This window comes from Carlito syrichta, unplaced genomic scaffold, assembly GCF_000164805.1.
Source record: "Carlito syrichta isolate Samal-C Ts95f unplaced genomic scaffold, Tarsius_syrichta-2.0.1 Scaffold287855, whole genome shotgun sequence".
In the NCBI taxonomy this organism is placed as follows: Eukaryota; Metazoa; Chordata; class Mammalia; order Primates; family Tarsiidae; genus Carlito; species Carlito syrichta.
The window spans coordinates 256046-274334 of NW_007231951.1; the positions used below are offsets into that span (position 1 = coordinate 256046).

The 18289-nt window shown below is 42.7% G+C and overlaps 1 protein-coding gene across 1 annotated transcript in view; it reads right to left on the bottom strand.

Annotated features, from left to right (window-relative positions):
* Window positions 1-18289, bottom strand: part of SULF1 (sulfatase 1) — a 161750-nt gene that overhangs the window by 55403 nt on the left and 88058 nt on the right. The window contains exons 6-7 of the mRNA XM_021709989.1: window positions 12198-12349; window positions 9543-9712 (exon numbers count right to left, since the gene is read on the bottom strand). Of these exons, the coding sequence (XP_021565664.1) occupies window positions 9543-9712; window positions 12198-12349 (322 nt within the window). The remainder of the gene's footprint in view (window positions 1-9542; window positions 9713-12197; window positions 12350-18289) is intronic.

Sequence of the window (18289 nt, forward strand, 5' to 3'; positions counted from 1 at the left end):
TTCCAAAGTAGCCGGAATTACAGGCATGCGCTACCACGCCCAGCTGATTTTTGATTTATTGTAGAGATGAGGTCTCGCTGCCCAGGCGGGTCTCGAACCCGCGGGTTCAGGCAATCCACTCACCTCAGCCTCCCAAAGGCGTGGGATTACAGGCTGAGCCACCGAGCCCGGCTAGTAAACTTTCTTTTAAAGAGATAAGACTTATAGAGTAGAAGAGGGTGTGACTTAGTTTGCTCATCTGTACATAGAGCTAACAGCACCTCTCTTAAAAATCTGTTTGGAGGAACAATAATTATATATATATATTTATCATTTTAAAATACCTAGGACAGAGGCACACATACTTCTTCCATGAGCCAATAAACAAATAAGTACCTGGGTTGAAAAACATTCATGCTATTAAAAAACAAACTCTTCAAGTAACACCTGCCATTCTTTTTAAGAGAAACTTTCAATGCAAACTTTCTGCTGTCTACCAATGAAGTGATTCGCGAACCAAATGGTCCCATTTTTTGGCCTGAAAGGGCTTGTCATACCACAGTCAGGAAGGAGGTGGGGAAGGACTGAGGCTCACATTGCTTATTCTTCACGCAGCATGTTGCGTTACAAACAGGATTAGATTAAGAGGTTGAGGATGAGGAGAGAGGGGCTTCTAAATCCCCTAGAAAAGGGTTTTTCGCCCAAGGGGGTAGTTTGAGGTCAGAGAAATATAGCAAGTTGATTTTGAAAGGCCCCCTAACCATTTACTGATAAGTGCCCTGAAAAAGAATACAGTTAGAAAAGATTACACAGGGTTTCTTTATAATACCTAAACATCCTCCTCTTACTGCCTTTGATGTTGGGTTGGCTTAATTTTAAAATAAATCTAGTTGACTTTTTCAAAACCACAAAACCTCAACACAAATAAAAATTACAATGGGGAACTGAAATGCAGGCTCACAGTGGGCAAATTATATCTTCCACCAGTTACCTTGATGTGCTTGGCATGGGTCCACCTCACTTTGAGGAACAGGGAAGGTTGCAGCAAATTACAAGCCTCAAATTGGACTCCCGGATTTACAGAATGACATATGTTCAATCTGGCTTATATTAAAAGGGAGAGTTCAGGGCCTGTTGTCAAAGCTCTTCTCCCCCCCACCCCCCCCTTGATGTTTCTTAATTTCTCTATATGGGAGATGACCCCCAGCTCTGGGGATGAAATCCCAGGTGGGATCTCAGCAGGCGGCAGGGAGGAGGGTGTGCATTTGCCTTTTAAAGGAAGACAGACTGCCACTGCTTCCCACAGAACAGCAGCTGTTCAGGGACCCGCAGGTGGAAGGTCGGGGGGTCGCTGGAATTGACAATGTTGTTGAAAAGTGATCTTTTGCCAAAGACCTGTGGTTGCCTCCTGCTGAGGTCTGCCAAATTCCTCGAAGATGCAGCCTTCTGTTCCCCAGTGATAATTAAGGCTTACTTCCCTAGCTAAGGATTGACTTCAAATTATTCAAACAGAGCCTGGAGCCGTCAGCTGGAACACAAGCCACTGAAAGAAGCTGGTAACTTAGGGAGAAGTGGAAAACCACCTATGCCATTATTGCAGAATGTTCTGGAATCAGACCCCCATTCTTATCCCGGCTCTGTTACCTCATAGTATGCGATCCTGGAGAACTTTTTTGTCCAAGCCTCAGTTTCCTCATCTATATAATGGACATAACAACTTCAAAGAGTTCTTTTTTTTTTTTGAGTTGGAGTCTCACTCTGTCGCCCAGACTGGAATGCAGTGGCCGCTCCTGGCCACCGCAGCCTCGACCTGCTGGGCTCTGGCGATCCTTCCGCCTCAGCCTTCCAAGTAGCTGGAATTACAGGCATGCGCTACCACACCTGGCTGATTTTTTGATTTTTTGATTTATTGTAGAGATGAGGTCTCGCTGCCTAGGCAGGTCTCAAACCCGCAGGCTCAGGCAATCCACTCACCTCAGCCTCCCAAAGGCGCGGGATTACAGGCTGAGCCACCGAGCCCAGCTAAGAGTTCTTATGAGGGATAAAAGAGACATCTGTGACTCTGAAGAGCAAGTTCTGGAACCACAACATATCCATACCTACAGGTATCTGGAAAGAGCTTATCGTGTAATGGCTCATCTGATTGTTGTGGCAACTCTGAGGACTTGGCAGGGATCTTATGTCCATTTTATAAATGAGGAAGTAAAGTGCACAGAGTTACTTCAGAAAGAATGCACTGGGGAAGCTCTCAGCCAGGCTCCTGCTCTAACATCACACTGGCCAGCGTCTTGAACCACAGGCCCATAAAGTGCCTCACAATGCCTAACAAAAGTCCTAAAATCTTAACCTTCACCCCTGATTTAAGATACTAGCTGCTGCTGCTTCCCGTTCAGGTGTCTCCCCATCTGCTGCTGGGCCTACTTTTATTGTGAGTATAGAATGACGTTTGACCCTCCAAGGTATACTGGATGCATTCGTGAAAAGGTTGATAACACTGGCTATTGCTATAAAATTGAGAGGACAAAGGACCAGATTGTAGTTTTTAAAAAATGTATGTTGCTTTCTTTAAAAAAAAAAAAAAGTGGGTTGGAGGCCCAGTCACATGTGCCTTACCTGGTAAGACTTTCTGTTGTCTGTTGGACAGAGGCTTCACCCAGGACTGAGTACTTCAGATTTACACTCCCAAGAAAGCATCCCTGTAATCTTCCATAGACTATTCCGACATTTAAAAGTTTTACCTGTTCCCAGCAAGGGTTCCCTGCATTTTGCTTTTCTCTAGTCCTTGCTTGTTTGGATTTACTGCTCAGCACACTGGATTATGGCTACTTTAGGCCGGCATGCCAATTCTCCTTGAAATTTGCTACTCTTTCCAGTATTGCTTGTTGATCTAATGGGAGTAAGAATTCTGAAAATCAACAATATCATTTTTTTTTTTTTGACAGGTGAGTATTCTAGGAAAATAATTTTGACTAGCAAAGGACTAGTTTTAAGAAATGCATGTATTATATATTAAATTCACACTTGGGGAATTGCAAAGAACTTAGCAGTTCATTATTACTGTGGATGGTCTTTGCTGTCACTCCAGTGAAAATTAATATATTTCTAGTGTTTTGTATCTGAACACGTGTTTCCTTCTTTGTTATTTAGTCTCAAGCAAAAACAAAACCCTAATGATCTAACTCTTAAAGGGTACTGGTAGCAGAGCCATCATTCTCTTAGAAGTGAAAAGGCCTCAATTCCCAGAAGCCAGTTACACAGATTTAAGGCACACACTCAAAGCATTAAGTTGGAAATTCTATACTTAATCTCCCAAGTCACACTATCTCAGTTTCCACCCAAATTGAACTTACTTTACTGACTGTGTACATAGTCCCACCTGAGTTCAAATATCTTTAGCTAGGTAACAGTTGGACACATGCAGGGGAATACCAAATGATTTTGATTATAGGTATGTAAGAAAATAATTTAGTCTTTTAATGATGCTATAAACACCAATTAGAATTGTGCAAATACATAGGAACCACCTCCAGTATGACTTGTGACTGTGATGTGAACTCAGCAAGGCTGGTATAGTGGGAGGGTCACCTGGGTCCAAGAAGATTGAGTTTTGGCTCAGTTTTGCCTCTAACTACTCATGTGACCTAGGCAAAACCATCTGAACCCTCATTAAAAAAAAAAAATAGACATAGACTTTGGATCTTCATCTTTTAATATAAAACTTATGGAATTAGAGTATTTCTAGGTGTCCTTTCAAGTCCATAAAATCTATTGTTTAGATATTTTGATGCTATTTTTAAAATAGCAAATTGGTGAGGTTAATATGTTTATTCATTTGCTAAACAAAAATGAATTGTGCAGTGACTGTGTTAGGACCCATGCATAACTTCAGGGCACTATTCAGATGATATTTTATTTGAATGCTGCCCCCTGGAGTTGTGCAACTTGTCTTCAGGGATCTGGGTAAACAACCAACACAGATAGGATACACAGTAAATGATCCAGATCCATTGAGGGAAGAACGAAGTGGGAATATAGAAAAGGGAGCAATTAGTTCTGCCCAAATCAGACATTTTTATGGAGAATTTAAACTCTTCTCATCTTCAAAAGCATATCCTTTCACATATTGTGGAAGAAAAGAGATAAAAATGCGTAAGTTTTTCTTTTAAGACAAGACTATTTCTTTCCAGCTGTAGATAACAAAGTTGTTTGAAAAGCTTTGTTTTACAAGGAGGGAGTTTTTTCTTGATATACTATGTTTATCCAAAAGCTCTACTTGCACAGCGATGCTTGCAAATTAGTGGACACGGATTGCTTTACTGATTTTAGGTTTCACTTGAGCCTGTGTGTGTGTTGTGTGCGTGTGTGAGTGTACCTTCACACACACATACCGTCACATACATTTCCAGGGATGGCAAGGAAGAACTGTTGAACCAGAACAAGAACAACAACAGATTTTAAAGTTGACAAGGCCACAATTTGTAGGAAGGCGAAAGAGAGTCTCTTGGCCACCCCTGTGGTCACTGAGTAGGTAAATGGAGTCTCCTTCCTTGTCGCAGCTTTTGTCCACAGGTGCATAGTATCACATCACTGAGACCAGGAAAGAAATGTATGTAGAGTTGTCTGAGCTACGGTCTGATGAACCAGCACCCTCTGTCAACAAGTGGTCGGTAATCCGCTCTCATTCTGCGTGGCTGGGCACATAACCTCTACCGTCCATTTGTAAAACCAACAGACGGTCATGGAACTGGTTTCCTCTCTTTGTTGGAAACGGCAAATGTCATGGAAAGGTGATATATTTGCCCCAGTCTGAGAGGGTCAGATAGCTATAACCCAAGACCAGATGAAAGGGATCCTAACCACCAAGGAAGAGACCTAAAGGAAAGTGTTCACGTGACTCACATCCCACAGTAGGGAAGAGTCTATGGCTTCTTGCTCTGTTTCCACAGAGCCTGCCAAGTACTTCTGCGATGTACTTAACTTCTTACATCCCTTCGCTTGAATGTGTTGCTAATGTTTTCGCTGGGGAAGTTGGCCACTTACTAGCTCCAGGCCCCACAATCGGCAGCTTGTCTTCAATTTGTCTCACTGCTTTTGTCTGAGGACTGAACTCTGAACCTGTGCACGCACTCACTCCTTCAAGCCCCTTCTACAGCAGCGGCCAGGGAGAACTTTATAACAGAGACTTCCAAGGCCCTCAGGAGACACTGTCTGCCTTGAGAACTCTGCAGCCATTTCTTCTCATGTCTATACATTGTCTCCACATTCAAGGTGCACAAAGCCCAGGGCTTAACAGCACAGAGAAGCTGAATCTCTCAACCCACCACATGAATTTTCATTTTCTGTGGTTGGGGGTGTTCTCCAAACTGGCACTTGCCCATCACACACATTTGCACCTGGAAAAGATAACACAGCCCAGCTCGGTACTTATCCTCTCTGTCCTTTTAGAAAAGCCAGATGTGAGGGGCTCATCACAATGTGAGTCTTAGCTTGTCAAGAGATTTGTCATGTCACAGCAGACAAGCATCAACCTGTCCTTTCTCTCGCTGTGTCCCCAAACCTTAAGTTGAACCATATGAAACTGTACTTTTTGTAGGTCAAGAAAGATCAAGCCGGGCTCGGTGGCTCAGCCTGTAATCCTGCGCCTTTGGGAGGCTGAGGTGAGTGGATTGCCTGAGCCCGCGGGTTTGAGACCCACCTGGGCAACTTGGCCAGACCTCATCTCTACAATAAATCAAAAAATTAGCCGGGCGTGGTAGCACTCGCCTGTAGTTCCAGCTACTCAGAAGGCTGAGGTGGAAGGATCGCTGGAGCCCAGCAGGTCGAGGCTGCGGTGGCCAGGAGTGGCCACTGCACTCCAGTCTGGGCGACAGAGTGAGACTCCAACTCAAAAAAAAAAAAAAAAGATCAAATATTGCCAGTTTCATATGGTGCATCTAAATATGAAGGATCAATAAGAATTAACACATATGAAGTGGCTTCTATGTCCCAGGTTCAACGTGGAGACTTTACCTACACTGCCTCTCTTGATTTTCACTTATGACATCATGTCAAGGTGTTAGTGTTAGCCCCATTTTACAGATGAGACGATGGTGTTTCCCAAAGGTTGAAGAAAGAGCCCGTAGGCTTGCTGGGGACAGCTGAGACAGGAAACCAGGCTTGCTTCCCTCTAGGCCTTGAATACTTTTCACCTGCCATGTTTAGATTTTGCTTTACAGAATCATGAGTTAGGGCACTGGTTCACTTGAAGTAAAAAGGAATAACTGAATCTACCTGCATGTAGAAACATCTGAGCCACCTCCTATCTTGTTACTACCCTACTTAACCTCCAGTGATTCCTTGCTCGTAACCATGTGCAAACTCATTGATGTCCTCGGTATGCTGTCTCAGTTTCCCTTTTTGAGCTTTATCCCTTATTGCTTCCTTTGGGCCATTCTCCAGTTTCTAGCTTACATCTTAGGTGGCCTCCCTAAGTGAGGAAGAAAGTGACTCCTTGTCCCTGCCGTATTCACTACCTGAACTCATCTATCCAGTCTTTTTACAGTCATCTACAGAGATATTACTCATCCTTTGAGGGCCACTTAGAAGCTTCTTGGTTCACGAAGTTTTCCTCGTTCCTCCCAGAGATGTGAATGCTTCTCCCTCCAAACTTCCACAGCCCCGTGAATGACTATACCTCACTTCCTACTCTGGGCTACTGCCGATATGGCTATGTGGACTCTGGCCCATTGTTTTCCCAGAGCAAGGGTTGGGGCAAACTTACTCTATAATGGATCAGATAGTAAACACTTTAGGCTTTGCAGGTCGTATGATGTCTGCCACAACTACTCAACTTGGCAGCTGTATTGTGAAAGCAGCCATAATGCATGAGCATGACAGTGTTTCCATAAGATTTTATTAACAAAAACTGGTGGCAAGTTGGATGTGAACTGGAGGCCCCAGTGTACTGACCCTTGCCCCAGCTGAGGGTCCCTAAATGTTAGAAATTGTGTCTTCCTTATGCCTATATCCCTGCCGTGTTGTACGGCATCACAGGTGGCACTCAGAAATATTTGTGGAACTAAATAGAATTGTTAGTGGCTGGAATCAGAGATGCTTTTTAAAAGCTGTTGTTGAAACCTTGAGAACTCTGCAAACTCCTCTCTTTGTGCGTATTGTCTATACATGCAACTGAGCTGTCAGAACCTCCTGACCTATGGCTGGTTTTCCCATAAGCTTAGGTCTTTGCCTCAGAGCTTCAAAAGCAGGCTGACTTCTAAGGAGCCATAAAACACCCTATTTTGTCAACCCTTCTCTTCAAACTCGAGGAAACACCTGTCAGGTTTACAGTTATATAAAGTCATCTTAGGCCGGGATTCTGCGTATCCCACAAAGGAAGCTACACAAAGCCATCTCTGATTCAACAGAAATAGGAAAAAGCGGGTTCTAAGGAAATGTGGAAGCCCACAAGACATTTTCCTTTCACTGAGCCAGCTGGCTACTAACTGCATAGGTGAGCTGTCACAGAGAGTCACTCGCCAAACATGGGCTTCATTCATAAATTTAGTTGTGGGGTGGTATGTGGGGAAGATTTTCAGATGGTTCAATATCCACCACACAATTGACTCACAATGGCTCACCCAAGCATATTCCCCGGGTGCTAGGGAAACCGTCTTTATTTATCGGAGATATTTGATGCACTAAAACACTTCCAGGCCTGGCGTGGTGGCTCAAACTGTAATCCTAGCACTTTAGGAGGCCAAGGCAGGAGGATTGCTTGAGCCAAGAAGTTTGAGACCAGCCTAGACAATACAGTGAGATCTCGTCTCTACAAAAAATTAAAAAATTATCCAGGAGTAGTGGTGTGCTCTTGTAGTCCTAGCTACTCTGGAGGCTGGAGTGGGAGAATCACCTGAGCCTAGGAGGTCAAGGCTGTGGTGAGCCTTGATTGTGCCACGGCACTCCAGCCTGGGCAACAGAGTGAGACCCAACTTAAAAAAAAAAACAAAAAACAACAACAACCATATTTCATTCTCAAAGTTCCTGGGCATGCTCATTAGATTTCCCACCCTGCCTTCATACTTACTGTTAGTTCCTGTCCCAAGTCAATTCAGACTTTCTTTCTCTCTCTCTCTCTTTTTTTTTTTGAGTTGGAGTCTTACTCTGTCACCCAGGCGGGAGGGCAGTGGCACACTCACAGTCACCCCAGCGTCGACCTGGTGGGCTCTGATAATCCTTCTGCCTCAGCCTTCCGAGTAACTGGAACTCCAGGCATGTGCTACCATGCCCAGCTAATTTTTAAAATGTATTGTAGAGATGAGGTCTCACTAAGTTGCCCAGGCTGATCTCGAACACGTGGGCTTAGGCAATCCACTCACCTCAGCCTCCCAAAGAGCTGGAATTTAGCCTGAGCCACTGAGCCTGACCCAGACCTTCTTTCTAGTCTAAATCACTTGATATGATAGAGGTGATCTGTGTACCACTGACTAGGAGTCATCAGTCAATTAATTACATTGCGGTACAATTAATTACATTGATGTAATTTATTGGCAAAAATTTTATTTTTAAAATGTTCTCTAGAAATACATAATGACCAGCAACTAGAGCATTTTCAGTAGTTACTTATGTATTTTCATAAGTTTCTTTCTGTATGGAATCTTGGCTAATAATCAGAGTGGACGAAAAGACATGATATTTAAACACAAGTAAATTAAGGACCAAGTTTGGAGCTCTAGTATAAAGGAAGCAGATATCAATTTTCTGTTCCCTGCCTCTCGAATGGCCAAGCTTTCAGCAGACACAGAGCCAACTCCCCTGCTCTGTGTGGAAGACTGCATACTGATTGCAAAGGTTGGAGGAAACCGTGTTGACAGAGTAAACCATAAAATGATGTTCTCTGCTGCCAAAGCATCCAGATTTTTCCATCCTTGACTAGCAAGAATGATTGACGCCTACAGCTTTCTACTCTCTGTCCCGTTTCCTTTATGCCATCAGCCCTCTCGCTGTGTCTTCCTAACCCCTCCTCTCTAGGATTTCTGCTTCTCAAAAAGAAACATCAGGTATGTTAAAGCTGCGACCTAAGAGGGCCTCTTGGGCAAGCCACTCCAACTGCCTTCTGCCGCGATCCTAATTGCACATCTGCAGCAAAGCTGCTACGGTATCCGTCTAGAAAACAAATCCATGTTTCTATAACCAGACCAGGGTCCCCACTCTGCTGCTATGGAAAGCATTCCATTCGATGCTCGTTATTATTAGAACAGACTCATGAAGATTATTTAAGACGACTGAAGGAAACTCTCGGTAAAAACTGTCCCCATTCACCCTACGTATGTCTCTTTCTTTCCGTTTAGCTACTTGTAAGTGTAGGAAATGCAATTCCTAATCAAACCACCCAGATAAGGACCTTTCAGGCCAGTGGCTCGGCCTGTTATGTGGTCTGCACTTAAGTCATCGTCTCTGGGAGAAACTGAGGCTCCTGCCTTGTGGACACACAATGAAGAAGGACGTGGGGATAAGACCGAAAAATGGGGTGGAGAGCACAGCAAGGGCTGCGTTCAGCAGGTCGCAGAGTTGATGTTATTACTCACATGTGTTGGGAAGCGTTGGGGTAGAGTTTGGAAAACTGTGGGGCCGAGTCCTCTGGGCCATGGGGCGCAGCGTGGCTGATCACCATCATAATGGGCCTATGGGGATACATTCTCTTAGACATTTTGAAGTAATTAATGCTCTCGTTAGTGATTAAGTCTGTGAAGTAGTCCTGAAACATACATTTGACACAAAACAAAAATTACAAAAGGTGACATTCATCAGATCACATTTGAATAACTGCTTTCCTCAGAAGCAGCTCGCTGCATGAAGAGATAAGGTCTCCAGCAGGAAGGAGAACCGTACCTCCCAAGGCAGCAAGACGACTTTACTAACAGTGAAAATCAGCTGCCAGTTATGTTCTAGGGTTGCTAGCTGGGTAACATGCAAAAAATGTATTTTAAATAGTAAAGCACAACTTAGCCATCAAGAAAGAAAAAAGTCAAGTAGTGTTTGCCCACGATAATGATTAATCTCGCAATACAAGTGCTAGAGCACTTGAAACACCGGATACACATTTGTCTCAGGTTTTGCTGATGTAATTCATTGGCAAAAATTTTAATTACTTCAAGGGCAGGAAACACCCACGCCCACTTCAAATTTACAGTTGCAGAACACACACACACACACACACACACACACACACAAATGCACAAACACAAGATAATAATTTTTCTTCAAATTAAAAATTCACTTGTGGGAAATACACAACAATCACTAATCAAAGCCATGGCCAAAATCCGGGAGCACAGGGAAAAATCTGCAACATTTGATCTATTAATTTACTTGAAACACTTGAATATAGGGAGCAGTTGATTTCCTGCAGATTATCCTGTGTTAATTGCACAACTAAAGCAATACAGCTGCTGGGATTAGAGCCTGACTTGCTAATAAAATGACTTAACCCACGGTCAGGGGGACTGATGCAAGTCTGTAAGGGGGAGGGAGGAAATGGAATAAAAAGGAAAGATGAAAACTTAAATTAAACCACCTGCTTCCTCTAAGTGTATATCATTGGCCTGGAGCTCTAGTATAAACTTGATTCAGAAAGTACCCAGGCAATGTTCACAATGTCAAAGACTTCCAGGCATGGCTAACCACATGTTGTGGATTTAAGGACCAGAACAGCTGCAAAAGCAGTGTCCGAGGGACAAAATCTGTGTCACATGTCACTGTTAGGACAAGTCCCCAGGCTATCCCCTTCTTCTTCCAAGGAGTGTCTGTTTCATTCCTTTCATCACACACAAAAAGATATATATTCTTTTCGGACACAGTTGTCTTTGACACTTAATCAACTGTGATAATGAGCAAGTTACTCTGATTTAGTATTTGGAAAGAATCTTGATTGCTTTGTTCTCCTTCGGACAACAGGGAAAGAAAGGTTAATTGCTTGAACAGGGAGGACGAAAAGCATCCCCACAGATAAAAATGGTAGCAGTGACAATTAGTGCACGTGGTCGACATCATTTGAGCACATGACCGTATCTACAGTTGGGGATACAACCCAAGGTGAGTGGTTGAGTCATTCTAGGTTGCTTTTTCCTAAGCTTTGAAAATAAGGATGTTCTCAAACTTGCCTCCGAGGTTCCTGCCAAGGCTGCTTTTATGAATCTGGAAGCCTATTCTCAATGCCTATGAATTCATTTGCATCCATTGTTTTCTGATGGGTGTGAACTAGCTGGACTGACTCCTTATCTCTTACCAGATTCCCTGTGCTCAAATCAGGCCATGCATGAAGACAGCAATGTGCCAAAGTTAAATCAAGCTCCCTCTTGCTGGTTTCTACCAAGTGCCTGTTGGGAGAGGTTGCTAGATACAGCATATTCTCTGCTTCTTTTATTTATTTTATTTTATTTTAGTTACAATATATCTGGTGTGTTTTAATTCTCTGTTTCTTTTAAATTAATGGAGCAAAAGATGGGTATGGCTAGAAGGGGATATTTTAGGTAAGTTAGTAGGCTAAATTCAAAGACTTTTCCCCTTCACTCTTATGATTTAAAAAAAAAATGTAAGTTAACTATCACAAGATCATTGTGAATTATTAAGTCAAATTTAGGATTCATTTGTCAGAGAACCATGGGATATGTCGATTTCAGCTTCTATGAAATGATTTGGAATTCCTAGGATTGACAGCCTTAGAGACTTCTGACACCATGGGGCAGATGTCCTTGTCACATATACTAAGTTTGGTCAGACAGGATTAAAAGCAAGAAATGTGGTTTCCCAACCTTTAATTATTGTATTTGCTTGCTTGTTTTCTTATACCAAAATCTGAAGCCACAGCCCCAAATACACTTTCACTCCAAAGAAAAGTAAAACAGTACAAGATGAACATTTGATTACATGAGCAAGTCCTCGGGTAGGGGTGTGAGCAAAAATTATCACAAGACAGCAGAGGATCTATGATTTTCTTGATGACACTTTCATCAAAGGCTGATTGCCTTTCATCCTAATGAAGGGGGGAAAATCACTATACAAAGGCAGTGTTCCTTGAGAGTCTTTTCTTGCCTGGAGTTTAAAATTACCTTAAAATTTCTCATGCTAACATTGTGAGAACACAGAAAGCCAATCTTGTGGATAGTCTAACTCACTGAAAATGGCTTTTCCCCATTATGTACAAAGTAAATTGATGCAGTGTAAAAGCGCCTGAAAATTACCTTTGCATAATCAAATCCATGCTTTTCTTTGATGCCATTTCGACAAACAGTGTAATTATAGAAACGAGAATTCTTGATTAACCCAAGCCATTCTCGCCACCCAGGAGGGATGTAGCTGCCATTATATTCATTGAGGTATTTTCCAAAAAAGGCTGCAATGGGAAAAAAGGAATTATTTTTCATACGAAATGATTAATTATAAATAAATGCACAAAAATGAAATGAGTTGAAAAAGGGATGGTAAAACAAAAGTTAACCTAGATAATAGTGAATGACAAAATAATATTAGTATAATACTCCAGTCCTTTGGCAAAGTGACATATGTACATTTTCCTTTTGAATAAATATAAGTAGCACCCAAATGCATGGATTATGGGTTAATAAAATCACCCAAATCATAAATATAAGTAGCACCCAAATGCATGGATTATGGGTTAATAAAATCACCAAAATCACAATACTCTGGGTGCGTTTTTTCGTTGTTTTTTTTTTTTGAGTTGGAGTCTCACTCTGTCGCCCAGACTGGAGTGCAGTGGCCGCTCCCGGCCACCGCAGCCTCGACCTGCTGGGCTCTGGCGATCCTTCCGCCTCAGCCTTCCAAGTATCTGGAATGACAGGCATGCGCTACCATGCCCGGCTAATTTTTTGATTTATTTTTGATTTATTATTTTTTGATTTATTGCCAAGTTGCCCAGGCGGGTCTCGAACCCGCTGGCTCAGGCAATCCACTCACCTCAGCCTCCCAAAGGCGCGGGATTACAGGCTGAGCCACGGAGCCACCTGGCTTTTTGTTTTTTTTTTTAAAGAGGTCTCACTCTGTCACCCAGGCTAGAGTGCTATGGCATGACCACGGTTCACCGCAGCCTCAATCTCTTGGGCTCAGACTTGACCTTCCGCCTCAGCCTCCTAAATAGCTGAGACTACAGGTGCATGCCACCATGTGCAGCTAATTTTTTGATTTTTGTTTTGTAAAGATGAGGTCTCGCCATGTTGCCCAGGCTAGTCTCAAACTCCTGGACTCAAGCAATTCTCCTGCCTAGGCCTTCCAAAGTGTTGGAATTACAGGTGTGAGCCACCATGTCTGGACTGGATGCATTTATTTGTTATGGTCCTACTGAAATAAAACCAGGATAAACCCCTTTGCTAAGTTGATGTAACAATCAGAGAAGTAGCTAGTGTGAGACTGGGCAAGTATTGGAGAACTGAGAGTTCAATCTTTGTGATAAACTTAGTTTTCTAACTTAGTGTTTGAGAGTTGCAAACTACAAAAACACTATTGAAAAGCTTGTCTTTGTTTTCACATATCCAGAGAGTACACATTTTCCAAACAAGGGAACTGTGGTGAACTCCATTTTAATGGAATAGGGTCAGAGTCTTTATATCACATGTTTTGCATTTATAGGTCTTTACATTATGTGTATTTTATGAATGTATATGTCAATTATTGATGATCAAAATTCTGCCAACATAGAGTTACTACATAGATTACTACGTTTCACAGAATTATAGTATAGTAGAAGTATAGGTATCACAAAAACACCACTGTTCATTAAAAAGTCCACTGACGGCAACCCTTTTGGGTCCCTCCTCTTCCACTGTGGGAGCTTTCCTGTCCTCTCAATAAATCCTGCCTTCTCACTTTCAAAAAAAAAAAGTCCACTGAAAGGACTTCATTTTTGTAACTTTGGTGTGTCTCATCCAAGACAGGTCACTATGTCACAGGGCTGATAGGGTCTTTCTGAGAGGGTGACAACAAATTTGGTTCTCTGCAAAAGATGATGACAGGTGAGGAGTAGGAGAGAGAAAAGGAAGTTAAGATTCTGGAGCAAAATCTGGAAGGGAAAAACTACAACTATCAGAAGGGTAGTCATCAATGTACTGGAACACTTTTGAGCGAGAAAAGGGGTGCTATTTGTAATTGTTATAATTACACTAGGACATCAGGTGTGAACAAGCACTATTCCGATTAATCTAAATCTTTAGTTACCCTATTAGCCACACACATAATAGTTTTGCCTTCCAGTATGAAGAACTAAAAAAAACTTATTCGTTATATGTATGTATGGGTATGTGTATATATGTATAGATGGGTGTGTACACACATACATCCCTATGCATACATACACACACTCCTGTATGCAAGTTTTAGTGTTTCTGATATTATAAAGCTGTAACCTTTTACTTCTGGAGAGACTATGTTCTCTGGCCAACCAGATGACTTCCATGTCAAAGCCACTTCCTAGCTTCACAAAGCAGGTTTTATGGGTGTCTTCACCTATAATTGGCATTGATTTTTTAAAGTTATTCAATGTCCATCATTTTGGTGTTTCTATGGGCTAGCTATTTGGCTTGCTTTCATCTTTGATATTCAACTACAGACAGTCCTCAACTTAGGATGGATCAACTAACAATTTTTTCCTTTACAGTGGTGCAAAAGCAATATGCATTCAGTACGGTATTCAATAAATCATATGAGATATTCAAGACTTTATTATAAAATAGGCTTTGTGCTACTAATGTCAGTGTTATGAGCACCTTTAAGGTAGGCTATGCTATGATGTTAGTTAGGTGCATTAAATGCATTTTCGACTTATGGTATTTTCTCTCTCTCTCTGTCTCTCCTTTCTTTTGAGTAGGAGTCTCACTCTTTTGCCCAGGCTGGAGTGCAGTGGTGGTACAAATCACTGTTCACCACAGCCTCAACCTCCTTGTCTCAGGAGATCCTTCCACCTCAGCCTCCTGAGTAGCTGGAACTAGAACTACAGGCACATCTCACCATGCCCGGCTAATTTTTGGTAGAGATGAGGTCTCGCTGTGCTGCCCAGGTTGGTCTTGGACTCCTGGGCTCAAGCAATTCTCTCACCTCGACCTCTTAAAGTACTGGGAATACAGGTGTGAGCCATTGTGCCAGGCCTGGTATTTTTAATTTATGGGCTTATCTGGACACGATCTCGCTGTAAATCGAGGAGTAGCTGTATCTGTAGAATATCCATCTGAATGTTCTACTTGCTCCTCAACGCAATTGTCCAACATGGAAGTAGCCATTTTCCCTTTCAGATCTACTTCACTCCTCAGATGTATCCTCTAAATGGCATAATCACCCTGCCTGTTAACCAGGCTTGGCCACCCAGAGGGATCTCAGAGCCTCCCGGGATCCCACCGGCTCCTGTGCTTCCTGTGCTGTGCTTCCTGTGCCAAGCAGCTGCCACCCCCTGCAGGATCTACCTTTGTAAGAGCACTCAAATCCTTCGCACTTTGCCCGGCGACTTGACACCACTCACAGATGTTCACAGTCTCATGACGGGCTTTCCCAGCCATGCAGGGTTTTTCCACGCTCAGGGCCACCAGTTAGTCTTCCTGAGGATCAACTCCAGGCAGGGTACCTTCTTCTCACAATCTTGGATGACCCTCATTGTCTGCAGAATCAAGTTAATCTGCTAGCTCGCCATGTAAGGCCTACTTTGGGTCTGAGCAAAATCTCTCTCTTTCCAATCCCAACTCTCATTTCTCTCCTGATTGTCTCTCTCTGCAGCTACAGTTTCCTCTGTTTGTTCTGTACTCTTCATTTGCCTATGTATCAAGGCCAGAGCAGACACTATTGCGCTCACAGTATCTGTCTCAGTCACACAGCACCCTTTTTTGGAGCTCTAGTGCCAACTTCCCTTTCTTCCTGTGGTACGTCATGTTCATAAATAATACCCCTTAGAGGGTAAGTTTTCTGAGGGCAAACATTGCCTCTGCCCAACGTCTGTAATACTGCTCTCCATCTTTGCACACAGAATAGGACCACATACTTTTTGTTTCTTGAACTGGAGTTCACAAACCCAAGGTTTTCTAGACTTTACACATTTTGAGGTTTCACTTGAATGTTAATTTGCAAAGGCTGATTTGGTCTTCTTAATATTTCCATAGAATACAGCTTTACAGTTTCTGAAGTTGCGATTTCTTGTGAGATTTTTTCTTTGAAAAGAGTCTGGACTGAAGTCTGAAAAACATGGCAATGTTTGTTTGTTAAATGAATGTTTATTTGTTGAGTCTGTGAGTGAGTGAATCCATCCAGTGGCCAGTCAACCAAATGCCCCTGCTTGAGGATCCCACCAGGGCCCCTGGGCAGGTCAGTGGGTATAGGCCAAAGTGTCTAAGATCTCACATCAGATGACTCAGGATTTCCCTCTGGGCTGTTTATGTGCAGTAGGAATTCTTCTAATGAGGGTTTCTTGTCTTTAGAGACTAACTGACCTTTGCACAGAGAACCACAACATGACATTCCTTTTCCAGCAAAATGTAACATGACTTAGAGCCACAGGCAGCAGACCAAGGCCACACCCCACTAACGTTAGTTAGTTCATAAGAGGACTGTTTCCAGCTCACTTAATAACCTTGGGCCCAGAACTTTCATACGGCTTCCTCCTCATCCCTGGAGGTTGATCTCACTTTTCTCTCCTTTTGTTTTCAAAGGAGTAAAAGAACATAGTGGATTAGAATATAAACCCTGGAACCAGCCTGTCTGGGTTCAAGTCCTGGCTTTGCTACTTGCTAGCCAACCATCACAGGCACGTTGCTTAACCTCTCTCTTCTCCAATTCTCCTTCTGTAACACCATCATGGTGACAATAATAATGGTGGCAGGATTGCTGTGAGGATTAAACGATCTAATGGAAAGCATTTAAAACAGTGCCTGACACAACACAGGCTTGTTAAGTGTGGCTACTGTTCGTATTATTATGATAGCATCACCATTGTCATTTTCCTTTTGACCCTGTCTTCTGATCTTAAATAATTTACCATTTTGCAGTGTAAGAAAATCTTGCTCTAGAGTTCTGCACTTGTGCATTTGAAAACATCTCTTGAGTGATTACAGACTTTCTTTCCCAATAGGATTTATTCTGTGGCAATCCCCCACCCCCAAAACAAAAAACAAAAGCCCTCTCCTCCACTTGGCTTATATTTTTCGGCTTAATTAGTTTAACATTTTTTTTCTGCTACTTTTAGTTTGTGTGTGTGTGTGTGTTTTTTTCCTCTCCACGCCAAGTCATTTCTGCCCTTCCGTCATTGTTTTACTTTTTAGGCTATTTTGTACTGTTTTCTACCCATTGCCATGGCTATTACGCTTTGCCTTAATCCTTGCCTTGTAACTGTTTCTTCAAGTCCCTGAATAGTCCTTGATATTTTGTTTCAGAACTCCCTCTAGGTTTGCAATGTCTTTGTGTTAATGGAGTGTGAAAAATATACTCAGCATTCCAGATGTGCCCTCACCCATCACACTCGCTCCAAGACAAGACCTCATGCATCTCAGTGCAGCACCCAGGGTCGTCAGCCCAACTTGCTCTGGCCTCTTCTGTTTCCTCTTGACATTGAGACTCCTTCATAATCACCCTTGGCCTCTTTCAACATTATGCTTCCTGGCAGTGCTCTGCAATTGATTATCTGAGTTTCTAATTATTTTCCTCCAGATGTAGTAAATCTCCTTCTCCCTCTCTAAGGTGGATTTCATTTTCTTGACCATAGCCATGATGCCTAAGGTTATGGACAGTTCAAAGCTTTTCTATCCTTCGGCATTGGCAGTTCAACTGAAATACTGCTGTCTGAATACATCACCAGTGTGCCATTTACCTGTCTTTCTATGACATTCTCTTCTTTTGCACACCATTAAGCATTTTCCTTCACACAGCTGTCTAAGATGGTGGTGGGGTTTGGGTGACAGGGAGAAAGATTAGAAAGACCTAATTATAATTATTGTTGGCTTTAGGCCATGCTACTTCTGTCTAGAACTACCTGTTGCATGGTCCTTAGAAAATTTTCCTTGAACTATCTGAAGCAAAGGCATTCATTTTTAAATTTTTCAGTCGAGGTCTTACTCAAGTGGGAGTGCAGTGGCATAATCACAGCTCACCATAGCCTCGATCTCTTGGGCTCAGGCGATTCTTCTGCCTCAGCTTCCTGAGTAGCTGGGACTACAGACACATGACACCATGCCTGCATAACTTTTTGATTTTTTTAGAGACAAGATCTTGCTATATTGCCTAGGCTGGTCTCAAACTCCTCGGCTCAAGTGATCCTCTCACCTCAGCCTCCCAAACTGCTAGGATCACA